At 49.2% G+C, this 16,381-nt stretch overlaps 1 protein-coding gene across 2 annotated transcripts in view; it reads left to right on the forward strand.

The window, feature by feature from the left end:
• Nucleotides 1–16,381, forward strand: part of ZPBP2 (zona pellucida binding protein 2) — a 58,888-nt gene that overhangs the window by 19,164 nt on the left and 23,343 nt on the right. For both annotated transcript variants that reach the window (XM_069952379.1, XM_069952380.1), the window contains 2 exons: nucleotides 1,215–1,376; nucleotides 6,443–6,661. In XM_069952379.1, the coding sequence (XP_069808480.1) occupies nucleotides 1,215–1,376; nucleotides 6,443–6,661 (381 nt within the window). The remainder of the gene's footprint in view (nucleotides 1–1,214; nucleotides 1,377–6,442; nucleotides 6,662–16,381) is intronic.

The raw sequence follows: 16,381 nt of genomic DNA on the forward strand, positions 1-16,381 counted from the left end.
ATAGACTGCAGGCATTGACCAGTCATAACACATCATGCCCTAGACTTAGTAGTGAGCAGTGTAAGCAAGCCCCAATCTGCTAGATTGGTGCTCGCTTACTATGCCTATTAAATGGCTCAATGATTGCGTAGCAAGGGCTGTATATATATCTTTACCAATGTCCGTGCTGTCCTTGCTTTCACATAAAGGATAATAAAGTTTATACTTACCCATGCTCCTCAGGTGTCCTGGTGCCTTTTCCCCACTTTCCTGCTCCCTGCAGCTGCCATTGACACATTTGGCCTGTCTCTTCAGTGACAGGCCGTTCAGCCAATCACTGACTCAGACGGGACCCCCCCGCGGTCAGCAATTGGCTGAGCGGCCAGACAGTACAGGTACATGGCCAGAAGTGTCCGAGGTGGCTAAGGGGAGCAGGAAACACAGGGTAAAGGGGAGCCTGGGTGCACGGTCGGCGACTGTTGATTTTTAAACTTCCTGAAGACAACAATTGGTTCTTTGGCTGATCGTTGTCTTTATTACATGGAGCAATAATCTACCTATGAGTCTTATTTGACAGAATATCGCTCTGTGTGATAGAGCCCTTAGGTGTGATGGCTGTCTGTCATGGACTGGTATGGCACATTGGTTCATAGAAGTTTAGAGTGGTGCAAGTAGATGTTGGCTAGGATGGGTGCAAGGCACAATATTAATTCATAGACACCACTTCACTGCCTACAAGCTAAGAACATGACCTCACCCATGGGTCACTGTAGCCGATAGACACTAGGAAATCATAGTGCCTTGTGCCGTAGTGATATTTCAGCTATTTATCTCTTGCCTGCAGGGTTTTGCTGTCTATCAGATAAAGACCAGAATGTCTTCTATTAGGTATATTGCATGCTAGCAAAATAAGCTTGTAGACCAGCAGGGCCATGGCTGCTAGTAGCTTGTGGTTAACACCTTCAGACATGAAAGGACCTTCATAAGTAGGTTACTCAACTACTCAAGTTGTTGGTGTCTGTGGGATTCATCTGACATGCCACTTCACAGCTGTCAGCTATTGTAACTTGCAGCTTTTGACTCCACCAGCACAAAGTGACCTTTCATGGCTGACTAGTCAAGACATATTGCAAATTGTGTGACTTTACTGGAACTGTTTGCATAGCCTCCTCTACATATCATGCATCAGTATATTCCAGCTGTCAGCGACAACTCATTTCCTGTTTTTGTTTCAGGGCAAAGTAACGTGATTCTAACCGAAACAGGAAAGCTCACGCTGAAGGCTTTCGACAAATCCATGTCTGGGACGTACACCTGCATGATGTTTCATAAACTTGTCGAAAGCGACGTAACACAGGAAAAGGAGATATATAAAAGCTATGAATTTGGTGTCTTCGGTAAGAATGCAAGTCAGGACAGGCAGTACATAGAAGGGAAAGTATAAGAAGGTTAGAAGCATCTAACCAGCTGATATTTCTCTTCTGTACGGGGCACTGAAGATGAAGGTACTTACCTTGATCCTCCATGCCATTTTCATGGACGTTGTAGCTAAATCTATATGATAATAGGACAGTTTGATGCCCTGGGGGTGGGACTGCCACCCTCAGTGCACCAATCTGCCCTTATTGGCCCGCCCCTTCTAATGGATATTGTTAGGGAGCTCTGTAAAGTGCATGTGTGGCATCAATGCAGAGTGCTGCCCTAATATTCTTCAGAAGGAGAAAACTGAGAGTGGAATTAAACTACAAAGTACTTGAAACGGCACCAAGGATCAAGGTAAGAAACTTACCTTTATTCTCAGTGCCCTGTGCGCTTTAGAGACATATTAGCAGGTTAGAAAGGAAAGAGAGAATCTTCCTACAGTTAGGCTGTCAGTCTAGCTGGTCTGGGCAAAAGGAGGTAGCGATGAGTTTGACTGGAAGCCAGCACAGCCCTGTTTAAAGTTCTTTATCTTCTTTATGCGGGATGACATAGAGCTGAGGAGAGCAGTCTCAGAACGCTTCTCTCCTCACTTGTCTGGTCCTGGGGACAGTGTGAGACCCTAGGGACCTAACAGGATGTCACGGCCGTGGCGGCGTCCCTTGTTCCGGGCCGCCGCCGCGACCTCCTCCTGCCCCATGCAGCCGCCGGGGTCCTTGTGCAGGGACCCGGCGCTGCTGCTAGATCGGCCCCTGGGGGCGCCTCACCTCTCCTCTGCTCCTGTCTCTGTCTGTGCCGGCCGGCGCGCGCGTCCCCGCCTCCTAGGGCACGCGCGCGCCGGCTGTCTCAGATTTAAAGGGGCAGTGAGCTCCTAATTGGTCCACATGTCAATCACTCCCCTATAAGTTCCAGCCCTGCCCCACTACAGGGGTTGGAGCCTCTACATGCTTCCCATAGCGTTTGGCCCAGCCCCCTGTTGTTCCTGATTCCTATCCGCTACCTGGTCCCAAGTCCTTGTTTCTGATACCTATCCGCTACCTGGTCCCTAGTCCTTGTTCCTGGTTCCTGCTCCCCTGTCACTCCATTGCTCCAGTGTTCATCCTGTCACCTGCGGTTACGTCTACAGACCTCTGCCAGCACTATCTCCTGCCTACTGCTCCTGCCACGCCTCGCCTGCCGTCACTACCAACCAAGCCAGGGGTAGCGACCTGGGGGTCGCCTGCCGCAGCAAGTCCATCCCGCCTTGCGACGGGCTCTGGTGAAAACCAGCGGCCCCTTAGACTCCGCTCCCTGGTGAGGTTAGTGCCATCGCTAGTGATGGTCCAGTGGATCCACTACTCCAGGCGTTACAGTAGGCTCCAACCATGGATCCCGGCGAGGTGCCTGATATCCGTGACATAGCCCGAGTGGTCGCCCAACAGGCCCAACACGCCCAACAAATCCAGCAACAGTCGCAGCAGATCCAGCAACTCACTGCCGCCTTACAGTAGCATACTACAGCCCAGCGCACACCACCTCCTGCTGCTTTTTCTACACTTCGACTGGCTCTCCCAAGCAAATACTCTGGTGACTCCAAGTTGTGCAGAGGATTCCTGACCCAATGCACCATGCACATCGAACTTCTAAGCAGTCAGTTTGCCACCGAGCGCTCTAAAGTGGCTTTCATCATCAGCCTATTGGAAGGTAGAGCTCTGGCCTGGGCCACACCACTGTGGGACCGTGATGATCCTGTGGCTGCTAATCTCCGAAATTTCCTGGCCGAGTTCCGCTCTGTCTTTGAGGAACCTGCCCGTGCGTCTTCGGCTGAGACTGCTCTTCTCAACCTATCCCAAGGAACTTCCTCTGTTGGTGACTACGCCATCCAGTTCAGCACCCTGGCGGCAGAATTGGACTGGAATGAGGCCGCTCTAATAGCCACCTTCAAAAAGGGCCTGTCCAGTCGGGTGAGAGACGTGCTTTCCGCCCGAGACCTACCTACCTCCCTGAACGAACTCATCCTACTGGCCACCAGGGTCGATACTCGTTTTTCTGAGAGAGAGGAGGAGGTCTGGCATGAACGGCGACTAGGCCTGTCCCGTCGCCATCACCAGCTGCCACCGGTCTTCCAGAATCCTGACGTTCCGGAGTCCCAGTCAACTCCTGAGATTCCCATGCAGGTGGAACGGGCTCACCTGACGCCTGATGAAAGAATTCGTCGTCTGGAGCTGAATCTCTGCCTCTACTGCGGTGGTTTGGATCACTTTCGACTGAGATGTCCCCAACGTCCTCAAGCGTCCGGGAAATGCCAGCACCTAGGTCCGGTGGGAGAGGTCTCCCTAAGTGTGAATGCCACCCCTCCAAAGTTGTCTGTGCCAGTCTCCATCCAGACACCCTCAGGACAAAATCACCAGACTACTGCCTTTCTCGATTCTGGGTCAGCAGGCAATTTTATTGCAGCTACATTGGTCCAGAGATGGCGGCTACCCGTGACCCCACTAGCCAGACCCCTGACTATCTCCTCGGTCACGGGCGAGATTCTTACCGACCATGTGCACTACCAGACCGCACCTCTAGTCCTCCAGGTGGGCACTTCACATCTGGAAAAGATCTCCTTCTACGTCCTGCCCCATTCTTCTTCCACCATCCTCCTGGGACTCCCTTGGCTGCAGTTACATGCCCCTAAGCTGGACTGGAGAACCGGGGAGATTCTTAGTTGGGGTCAGGCCTGTTCCAACCAGTGTCTGAGGCCACCTCAGCCCAAGTACTCTATGTTGTCACCCGAGCCCGCCAAGTCTTTGTCCGGCCTACCGGAATACCAAGACTTGCCTGATGCCTCCATCTGCAGGCAAGAGAGAGGGGGAGGCCAAAGGGGGGGGGGTACTGTCACGGCCGCGGCGGCGTCCCGTGTTCCGGGCCGCCGCCGCGACCTCCTCCTGCCCCATCCAGCCGCCGGGGTCCTTGTGCCTCCTAGGGCGCGCGCGCGCCGGCTGTCTCAAATTTAAAGGGGCAGTGAGCTCCTAATTGGTCCACATGTCAATCACTCCCCTATAAGTTCCAGCCCTGCCCCACTACAGGGGTTGGAGCCTCTACATGCTTCCCATAGCGTTTGGCACAGCCCCCTGTTGTTCCTGATTCCTATCCGCTACCTGGTCCCAAGTCCTTGTTCCTGATACCTATCCGCTACCTGGTCCCTAGTCCTTGTTCCTGGTTCCTGCTCCCCTGTCACTCCATTGCTCCAGTGTTCATCCTGTCACCTGCGGTTACGTCTACAGACCTCTGCCAGCACTATCTCCTGCCTACTGCTCCTGCCACGCCTCGCCTGCCGTCACTAGCAACCAAGCCAGGGGTAGCGACCTGGGGGTCGCCTGCCGCAGCAAGTCCATCCTGCCTTGCGGCGGGCTCTGGTGAAAACCAGCGGCCCCTTAGACTCCGCTCCCTGGTGAGGTTAGTGACGGTCCAGTGGATCCACTACTCCAGGCGTTACACAGGATCACTTTAATGTGAACCCATCAATACAAATAACTATTGACATGTCATCAGACATGTCTAGAAGAAGTCCAACAGCATACAGAGATAATCTTCCAAAGAATTTTATTGGACACCAAGTCTACATGGATACAAAGTTTCGACCCCTGCTGGGGTCTTGTCAAGTACTTGACAAAGACCCCAGTAGGGGTCAAAACGTTGTATTCATGTAGACTTGTTGTCCAATAAAACTCTTTGGAAGATTATCTCTTAATGCTGTTGTACTTCTTCCAGACTAGTTTCCTATACCCACTTAGGGTTCTGGGTTCACCAGCGTGCATCCTACCACGATCGGTAATTCAAGGGACCATCAGTGCTGCTGAACTTTCCTTTCACTTCAACCTTGATGTCATCAGACATGTTAAGAGTTATATTTCACTGCTGAGATCTGCTCTGATTAGAATACATAGCCAGGGAAAGAGCACAATCCACTCCCTGACCGGCCAAACATTCCGTCAATATTTTTTAATGTAAGTCTGTAGGAAAATATTGACTGAATTAGCAGCCAGGAAGTGGATAGCACAGCGAGACCTGCTGAGACCTGTGGGATAAAAGAAAGAAGAGAAAGAGGTGATTTGATCATATCCTTTTAATACGGGAAGAAGCTCAATACAGGAACAAGGGCACACAATGTGAGGTTAGCTGGGAACTACTCAGAGTAGTAGAGGTTAGGAACAGACTTCCAGTGAATGTAAACATGTCTGGGATAAACCTATATCTATCCTTCGATAAGAATAAAAAGGAAATAATACAAGAATGGACTTGATGGATCAGGTAATCACTGTTCTTTTTCTATGTGTCTACACAGTAGTACAGATGATCGAACAGGGCCAAAGTTCAGGTTCGTACAAACCAGTGGCATTTGACTCCCGCTGCCTTCCCGTTCCATAAGGAAGGTGGAGACAGCCTGAGTACTGCCTGGAAAACAGCCTATTAGCTATTATGGTTCGGGTTCGTACGAACCTGAACTTTGGCCCTGTTTGATCATCTCTACACAGTAGATGAATGTTAGTTATACCCACTGATTTTGGTGTCACACAATCTTTTAGAGGTGTCTTGATTCTTTCCTAGGGGCAGATGTCAGGGAAGGAAGTATCAGACATGTTAAATTTCCTGTGATCAGCTGACAGTGCGCATGTATAGGGTAATGTGTTGGGGAAGTGTAGCCGAGCATGAACGCGTTTTCAGTAGGAAGAAGTGAATAGGTCCCTGAAAGACAATGAATTGGGCATGGTGAAATACAGAATGCCTATTCCTTTTTTCCCATGACTTCCCATGACTTTCCTATGCCTTTGGTTAGAGTTGACCGGTCAGATGGTTGACCGGTCCTGCTGAAATCAACAGGTTCGACCAGTGTTCGTCCAAGGGTAAAAACACATTCTCAGGTTGCATTGCCGTTGTACTAGGGGTTGTAACTGTATCAGGTCAGTATCCAATAATAAGTAATGTAAGAATGAAGTATTATCTGCAGCAGATTTAACCTTTGTGGAATGACCCTGTTTTTATTATCACTTCAGTAACATGTATGCTATCTTTGTAGCTTACCTTGAACCAGACTACATGTACCAAATAAGCGTGAAATACACGGCCAAGCCCTGCAAGGAAATAGCTAACGCCAAGTTTGTCTCCGTGTTATTCTCAATCATTGAAGAAATCATCACAAACCAGAGCTGTCACCTGGAGAACCCCTACCATAAATGCCATACCATCAATGCCTTGAAGGACTCCCTGCAGAACCAGCTCTTTATAGCCTTTAGAGGTAAATGTCAAGTGGGAAATAGAAAATTAAATTCTGCTTGTTTACTGGAAACATGGCAGTCATAAGCAGGTGTCCTATATATCACAGGGATCAGTGGGTGATAGCAGTGTGGGTCCTGCCGTCATAAATTATGTTTTAGGATAACCTGCTATATACAACCAATGCTTTCTTTAAGAGGAAATAATTCACTGCAAGTCTGGTGATGACCTGACAGCGAAACGATCCTATACTAACATTAGCAAATCCATTTTATTAATAGCTATATGAGTGTGTTTTCCCAGGATTTACTATCCTTTCACACACAGCATCAGTTCATCAATGCTTGATTTACAGAATATCCATAGACTTCGTTCTGAATTTACTAAAAACCTAGTAAACTGATCATGGATTGCAATGCCCTGGGTAAAGAGAAGAGGGATCATTTCACCTATGATTTTATTTTTTTTTGTTTCCTACGAGTGATATTTGTTAATTCTAGTATATATTTCGTTTTTTTTTAGAGGCAAATGTGTACAACCAAAGTAACATCTCTGAGCCCTCCTGTTCATGACAGGATTAGGCCTCATTCACACGTTCAGTAATTTTTAAGGACTGTATATTATGTCCGCAGTCATCATCCGCAATCTGCAAAAAAATTGCCCATAGTGAATCTATAATCAGTATTTTTTACAGATCTGCAAAAAATAGAAAGGTGATTTTCCATATTTTCTATGGTGTTTGAAACATATGTTTTTGGATACAGCAAATGCTATTATACAGTTTGCAAACAGATAATTCTGGGGCTAAAAATGCCCCCCAAAAATAACAGGATGTTTTTGGAGCCCTAAGCAGACAAAATTGCAGCTATAACATTTTAATAAGTGAGAATTACAAGCAGTGGTCTGGCTTGTATATATAGCTAAAGCACACATATTTATATATTATACAGTGTGTATATACACTATGTGGGACATTTATTAAAGCGACTCTGTACCCACAATCTGTCCCCCCCAACCACTTGTACCTTCGGATAGCTGCTTTTAATCCAAGATTTGTCCTGGGGTCCGTTGATGCAGTTATTGTCCTAAAAAAAAACAACTTTTAAACTGGCAGCCCCGTGCCCAACGGCCGGGGCTTAGATTGTGTATGCATTAGGCTGGCACACCCTCTCTGTCCCTCCTCCCCGCCCTCTTCATCATTAGGAATGCTCCAGGCAGATTGTCTCCTATTCATCAGCTGTGTGAATACTGAACATGGGCTGGATCGTTAAGGCACCTGTGCAATGTTCAGACAGGAGAAAATGTTCCAATGGCATTCCTAATGATGAAGAGGGTGGGGAGGAGGGACAGAGGGGTGGTGCAAAGTAAGGGTACAGATACGCTAAGCCCCAGCCGTTTGGCACGGGGCTGCAAGTGTAAAAGTTGTTTTTTTAGGATAATAACTGCATCACCTGCTGAACGGACCCCAGGACAGATCTTGGATTAAAAGCAGCTATCCAAAGGTACAAGTGGTTTGGGAGGGTCAGATTGTGGAGACCGAGTGGCTTTAAGACCAGCGTACTTGTATGCTAGTACTAAATTAGGAACCACAGTCATTTAATCCACTGGATCCCTGCACACTTCTTAGGTAAATCCGGTGGGACCTGTGCCTGCCGCACAGCGGGCGCAGAAGTCTACTACCTGCTCCTGAACAGGTGTAGATTTCTGCCATGACTTACGCCTGTCATTTTGCTAAATGAATTAATTTGCAAAAGTATTTAACTTGACTAATCCTACAAGGATAACAATATTTGCTGAGAAGCGAATATGCCTTTAAGGCTCCACAGTAACCTCAATAATGTATCTGATCTTTTCACCATTTGGCCAGCTCATAATTTTTACTTTGCCCAGAACCATATAATGAATTTTACAAATACTTGCTATTCTTCACTTTTTTGTCGCTGTGCTCCGGGTTTACAATGAAAGCTGCTCAGCTTGGCTATGGTGTACCTGGAGGTTGTGTACCACTTCCTCAAGAGAAGCTGAAGGCTGGTGAGGGAAGTTGACTTCTTTCCTTCTCCTGTCATCTGAATGGAGCCATTACAGATCCCCAGGATGTGCTGCCTCTGCCCCTCATTACATCACACCAATGTCATAGCTGATAGGGTGGCCCCATAGCACTCTGTTGTAGTTCTGTATGTCCTTTACTGGCACAGACCATGCAGCTGCTCTGTGATCTGGTGCTTCTGCTGCAAGCCATTATTAACAGGGACTTCATGGAGACTTTGATGCCCTAGTGAGGTGGGTGAGATGGAGCTCAGGGCTGCGACAGGTTTTATGACTGTAGGTAAAAGTCTCTCGATAAACTTCCAGTAAAGCAAATACGGAATGCATGTATTTTAGTTTCAATAGTTTTTATGGAAGAAATTTTTGGTATAAACAGTTTAAGAATATTGGACAGAAAGGTATAATCTTACTATTGCATAGGTTTCCGTTTACAAGTCTATATGTAAAGACATGGTACATCTCTGAGATTCTGTAACGCCTGGAGTAGTGGATCCACTGAACCGTCACCAGCGATGGCACTAACCTCACCAGGGAGCGGAGTCTAAGGGGCCGCTGGTTTTCACCAGAGCCCGCCGCAAGGCGGGATGGACTTGCTGCGGCAGGCGACCCCCAAGTCGCTACCCCTGGCTTGGTTGCTAGTGACGGCAGGCGAGGCGTGGCAGGAGCAGTAGGCGGGAGATGGTGCTGGCAGAGGTCTGTAGGCGTAACCGCAGGTGACAGGCTGAACACAGGAGCAATGGTGTAACAGGGGAGCAGGAACCAGGAACAAGGACTAGGGACCAGGTAGCGGATAGGAATCAGGAACAACGGGAAGGCATCGGGCAAGGACTAGGGACAAGGACTGGAGACAGGAACAAGGAACAGGGACTAAGGTCAGGAACAACAGGGGGCTGGGCCAAACGCTATGGGAAGCATGTAGAGGCTCCAACACCTGTAGTGGGGCAGGGCTGGAATATATAGGGAGTGATTGGTGCAACTAACCAATTAGGGGCGGACTGGCCCTTTAAATCTGAGACAGCCGGCGCACGCACGCCCTAGGAGGCGGGGACATGCGCGCCGGCCGGCACAGACGGAGACAGGAGCGGAGGAGAGGTGAGGCGCCCCCAGGGGCCGAACTAGCAGCAGCGCCGGGTCCCTGCACAAGGACCCCGGCGGCTGCATGGGGCAGGAGGAGGTCGCGGCAGCGGCCCGGAACACGGGACGCCGCCGCGGCCGTGACAGTACCCCCCCCCTTTGGCCTCCCCCTCTTTCTTGCCTGCAGATGGAGGCATCAGGCAAGTCTTGGTATTCCGCCGGTAGGCCGGACAAAGGCTTGGCGGGCTCGGGTGACAACATAGAGCACTTGGGCTGAGGTGACCTCAGACACTGGTTGGAACAGTCCTGACCCCAACTGAGAATCTTCCCGGTTCTCCAGTCCAGCTTAGGGGCATGTAATTGCAGCCAAGGGAGTCCCAGGAGGATGGTGGAAGAAGAATGGGGCAGGACGTAGAAGGAGATCTTTTCCAGATGTGAAGTGCCCACCTGGAGGACTAGAGGTGCGGTCTGGTAGTGCACATGGTCGGTAAGAATCTCGCCCGTGACCGACGAGATAGTCAGGGGTCTGGCTAGTGGGGTCACGGGTAGCCGCCATCTCTGGACCAATGTAGCTGCAATAAAATTGCCTGTTTACCCAGAATCGAGAAAGGCAGTAGTCTGGAGAGTTTGTCCTGAGGGTGTCTGGATGGAGACTGGCACAGACAACTTTAGAGAGGTGGCATTCACAATCAGGGGGACCTCTCCCACCGGACCTAGGTGCTGGCGTTTCCCGGACGCTTGGGGAAGTTGGGGACATCTCAGTCGAAAGTGATCCGAACCACCGCAGTAGGCAGAGATTCAGCTCCAGACGACGAATTCTTTCATCAGGCGTCAGGTGAGCCCGTTCCACCTGCATAGGAATCTCAGGAGTCGGCTGGGACACCGGAACGTCAGGATTCTGGAAGACCGGCGCCAGCTGGTGATGGCGACGGGACAGGCTTAGTCGCCGTTCATGCCAGACCTCCTCCTCTCTCTCAGAAAAACGAGTATCGACCCTGGTGGCCAGTAGGATGAGTTCGTTCAGGGAGGTAGGTAGGTCTCGTGCGGAAAGCACGTCTCTCACCCGACTGGACAGGCCCCTCTTGAAGGTGGCTATTAGAGCGGCCTCATTCCAGTCTAATTCTGCCGCCAGGGTGCGGAACTGGATGGCGTAGTCACCAACAGAGGAGCTCCCTTGAGACAGGTTGAGGAGAGCAGTTTCAGCTGAAGAGGCACGGGCAGGTTCCTCAAAGACGGAGCGAAACTCGACTAGGAAGGTTCGGAGATTGGCAGCAACAGGATCATCTCGGTCCCACAGCGGCGTGGCCCAGGCCAGAGCTCTACCCTCCAATAGGCTGATGATGAAAGCCACTTTAGAGCGCTCGGTGGGAAACTGACTACTAAAAAGTTCAATATGCATGGTGCACTGAGTCAGGAATCCTCTGCACAACTTGGAGTCACCAGAGTATTTGCTTGGGAGAGCCAGTCGAAGTGTAGAAAAAGCAGCAGGAGGTGGTGTGCGCTGGGCTGTAGTATGCTGCTGTAAGGCGGCAGTGAGTTGCTGGATCTGCTGCGACTGTTTCTGGATTTGTTGCGCCTGTAGGGCGACCACTCGGGCTACTTCGCGGATATCAGGCACCTCGCCGGGATCCATGGTTGGAGCCTACTGTAACGCCTGGAGTAGTGGATCCACTGGACCGTCACCAGCGATGGCACTAACCTCACCAGGGAGCGGAGTCTAAGGGGCCGCTGGTTTTCACCAGAGCCCGCCGCAAGGCGGGATGGACTTGCTGCGGCAGGCGACCCCCAGGTCGCTACCCCTGGCTTGGTTGCTAGTGACGGCAGGCGAGGCGTGGCAGGAGCTGTAGGCAGGAGATAGTGCTGGCAGAGGTCTGAAGGCGTAACCGCAGGTGACAGGCTGAACACAGGAGCAATGGAGTGACAGGGGAGCAGGAACCAGGAACAAGGACTAGGGACCAGGTAGCGGATAGGAATCAGGAACAACGGGAAGGCATCGGGCAAGGACTAGGGACAAGGACTGGAGACAGGAACAAGGAATAGGGACTAAGGTCAGGAACAACAGGGGGCTGGGCCAAACGCTATGGGAAGCATGTAGAGGCTCCAACACCTGTAGTGGGGCAGGGCTGGAATATATAGGGAGTGATTGGTGCAACTAACCAATTTGGGGCGGACTGGCCCTTTAAATCTGAGACAGCCGGCGCACACGCGCCCTAGGAGGCGGGGACGCGCGCGCCGGCCGGCACAGACGGAGACAGGAGCGGAGGAGAGGTGCGGTGCCCCCAGGGGCTGAACTAGCAGCAGCGCCGGGTCCCTGCACAAGGACCCCGGCGGCTGCATGGGGCAGGAGGAGGTCGCAGCGGCGGCCCGGAACACGGGACGCCGCCGCGGCCGTGACAGATTTAGAATAGTTCTTTCATAGAATAAGTGGTTAATAGATTTCGTTACAAGTCTCCAGATAAACAAATTAGTTACAATAAGAACAGAAAACAGAAAAACAATGGTTATATAGCCAACAGTGGTATGCAGTGGGAAATAATTATTAAACATTGATTAACAAAGTCTCATCTGGTGCAACAGTATTAGGATATTGTTGAGATGGTATCTCTCCTCTGCACGACATATACCATCTCAACAATATCCTAATACTGATGCATGTATTTTAAATCTATGCCTTATTTGTCTCTTGTAGTTTCACCCACAGATGGCGCTCATTCACTAAATATTGGCCCTCTATGATAATATAAAACAGGTCCCCGGTTTGTTTATAGGCGGATAAGTTATATTTTAGCTGGCATAAAAGTTTTCAGCTTGCCCCCCTTCAGGACTGGGCGTCTGGTACCCTCATCATCCTTCATTGAGCTACTTTTATAATTGTTCCTTTCCTGAGTCTATTCGCCTATGTCACACAGCTTGGTAGAAATGCCTGGTAGCCACCTTCACAGTTCACAGATTGTCCATTAGAAGATTAGATGAAGTGTGAAAAACCTTTCTCGGGAGATTAGGAAAGTTCTGGTCTCATAGAAACTTATTACAAATGATGATGTCTGGACAGCTGTGCAGTATAGCTCCTTACTATGAAGCCATGGGTGTGGTGTGATGCCCTGTAACAGGGTAAGGGCCCTATTCCACAGTAACGATAATCGGCCGGATCAGCCCCATTTGGCCCGATTTGGCCGATTATCGTTTGGTGAAATAGAGAGAATGATCAGCCGATGATTGTGTCATCGGCTGATCGTTCATTTAGGGCCAGACCTAAAACCATCATTCCCCCACCGCGCATCGCTATGGTTGAATAGCGGTGCTCGGCGGGCGACCGACGATTTGTGAAGAAGCAGCAGCATCATAATACATTACCTGGCTGCAGGGCTTCTTCTCCGCGCTGTCTTCATCCCCGGGTCCCGCGCGCTCTATCTTCTGAATGGCCGGTCAGCTGACGGAGCGCAGAGCCAATCACAGGCCGGGACCGCCGCGGCCTGTGATTGGCTGAGTGTGGCCTGTCAGCTGACCGGCCATTCAGAAGATAGAGGGCGGGGGACCCGGGGAGGAGACGGAGTGGAGGACAAGCCCTGCAGCCAGGTAATGTATGATGCTGCAAGGGCTGCAAGGACATCGGTAACGATGTCCCTGCAGGCCCTCGCTCAACGATTATCAGGCCGTGGAATAGGCCCAGTAAACGAGCAGATCGCCGCTCGTTTACATCGTTAATCGGGCCCTCCTCGGCCCGTGAAATAGGACCCTAACTTTTCCGTGGAATCAATGCTTTTAGACATACAGTATGATGAAGCGTGGCAACATTTTATATTCTTCATTATGAGAAGCCCTTACATGACCCAGCCAACTTTGTAATATATGTGTGACGAAACATGGAGCTCCCTGTCCCTCTAATTCGATACCCCTTACTATATGTGTCTATGGATTGGTTATGTGAGCTTGCCCCTGGGTAAAATTAAAGTGAAATATACGTCTTCTTCTTTCCTCTCTCAGCATGCATTACAGTCAGCAGCAGAGCATTATGGGATACTCGGACGTAGGAGTCCTGTTTTAGTTGCAATAGTCTGGGGTCCATTTACTGTGATGTAAAGTGTAATAGTCCTTAATAGCTAAAACTTCTGATGTGAGATCACTACTAAATTTCACAATAATTAGCTTCGCTGACGGTGCGTTAAAGCGACATACATTAACAAGTGTAATATTTGCAAGTAAAATTACCTAAATCCCTGAATCATTCATGCAACAGAATTCATCCCCGCCTCCCACATCCACAAGGTTCCTGAGCCCCTGGGCTTCTTTGCCTTCACTTCCATTGCACCACTGTGGTTTCAGATAGCGACATTATGTTTTCTAATTGTGACATTACACTTGCAAACAAAAACTTTTTCCGCTGTATGTATTAAAGCAGCACAAAAAGCAAGTGACAGCCCAAAGAGGCAAAGTATACAACTATTTTAGAAAAATCAAGTTGCCCCAGCGATTAAAGAGAGTCAGAGTCTGATTCAATAGTTTTCCTATTTTCCACTTGAGAAAAACATGTATGCAGATATATTATTCAGTTCTTGTGCTAGAAGCAGAAAACTTAGCCAAGTGGATGGATGTCAACAATTTGACTTTGACAGTAACGGCCATTACCTGCTAAAAGTGATAGAAGGAAGAAAAAGCTGCAAATCAGTATAAGAATCATGGGCACCCAAGGCTTATTGATCCGTGTAGGGAGACAAGGCTGCAGCTAGTATACCCCTTCATGGCACCGGTAATGCCCAATGACAGCAGCTGCCTTCATCAGGATAATGCCCTGGCCATATTACAAAAATGTTGCAGAAATGTAGCTGATATGGAAGTTAAAGGTTTTTTTCGACTGGAACCCCTTTTTCGGCAATGGCTGGCGAGGGGTGAAAACAGTAACATCCACTTACCTCCCCAACTTCGGTCTAGTCCACGGATGTCCGGATGCTTCCTGGTCTTCAGATGTAACGTGGTAGGCCCACTTAGCCATTCAGCAGCAGACGGGAACCACTATATCCGCTGAAGACCAGAGCAGCGGAATGCTGGCACCATCGCTGGAGCTGATGAGGTGAGTGAATGTTATTGTTTTCACCGACCCCCCTCCCTAGGTATTGCCAGAAAAGGGGTCCTGGGCTGAGTACATCTTTAATTACTAGTGCAGATCCAACAAAATTCTGTTTCTAATTTACAGTGGTATACTGCTTTCCCCCAGCGCTGATATCTTTCTGATGTAGGCAACCACTGAAATGCCTGATATGAATCTATCGTAGTGACATGGCCTCATGGTGCTCACACATATCGGTTGTTGACAATGGATGATAAGTGCTTAAACATAGCACAAAAAATGTAACTGCTGGTTAAGGCTGTATTCACACGTATATAGTTCTGCCCTCAGTTGGGGCTACCTATCAGGGTGGTGTGGTGTTCTCCCCATCATGGAGGCACCTGTGGCAACAGGCTAGAGATATCTGGCTATCATGTGTTTTGAGAGGCTTCACGGACTCTTGTTTTGCATATTTAAATTTTTAGGGGCATCAGTAGAGACTCTTCATTGAGTACTTCATTGGATTTTTTTCATTGATCTCCTTGAGCTCAGTGATTGCTGTGTTCTGTTGGTTGATTTGTCATTGCCCCATCTAGCCAGAATCCTGCTCAACACTGACGAGGGGCAAATACCCGAAACAGCTGTCTGTGGATGGATGCCTGCCTTGGCAAGCCCTTGTCATGATCGCAATACTCGCACCTTGAGTTAAACTTTGCAAAAAGGGGCCACCCTGTTGTTTCCCAATTTATGTTCCAATACTCACAACCAAGTGGGCTACCTATCAGGGTGGTGTGGTGCTATCCCTATCATGGAGGCACCCCATGGCAACAGGCTAGAGATATCTGGCTATCCCGTGTTTTGAGACTCGCAACCAAGGCTATTTTGCATATGCCCAATTGCAGACAGGACCAATGTTTTTCAATGGCCCGTTAACGCATCCATACATGTGTACTGACTGCAATCCCAATCTAGCAGTGTTCCAATGTAGCATTGTTGTAGCACGGACTGGGATTTGTGGCACGATTGCTATCTCAATGTAGTGGTCTGTGAAGCAAGGAGCAGCACTAATGCACATTTATTGAGCAGATGTGAGGGTCCGCAGTCATAGGCTGCACTACGGACAAGTGAATGTCACCTAAAACCACAGTTTGTGACTTTCTGCCAATAAATTTTAAGCCTGAAATGTCCCCATCTTGTTCAGAATTATTGTGCCGGGATGTGGCTTTTGTCCGCCTGATAAGTCATGTTTCATAAAGTCATGTTACACCTAAACTCCTTTGTGGTTTGCCCAATATATTCTTTGCCCTATACACATGTGGCCTTGTATATGATCCCTATGTATTTACAATTGACGTAGTCTCTGATCTGATAACATTTGCCCGTAATTTTGTTGTTTATTCCCAACCATGTCTTTACATGCAATGCATGCTCTGGGTCCCTCGAATTTCCTTGTCCGCCTTTTCCTGTGCATTATGAAACCTTACATGTAGAGGAAGTTTCTTCATCAACCAGAATTCAATTACCAGTGAGAAGACACACAGTAAATTCAGTGTCCGTCAGTCAGGTTGTAAGCAAGAA

Source organism: Dendropsophus ebraccatus, chromosome 14, assembly GCF_027789765.1.
Source record: "Dendropsophus ebraccatus isolate aDenEbr1 chromosome 14, aDenEbr1.pat, whole genome shotgun sequence".
Taxonomy (NCBI): Eukaryota; Metazoa; Chordata; class Amphibia; order Anura; family Hylidae; genus Dendropsophus; species Dendropsophus ebraccatus.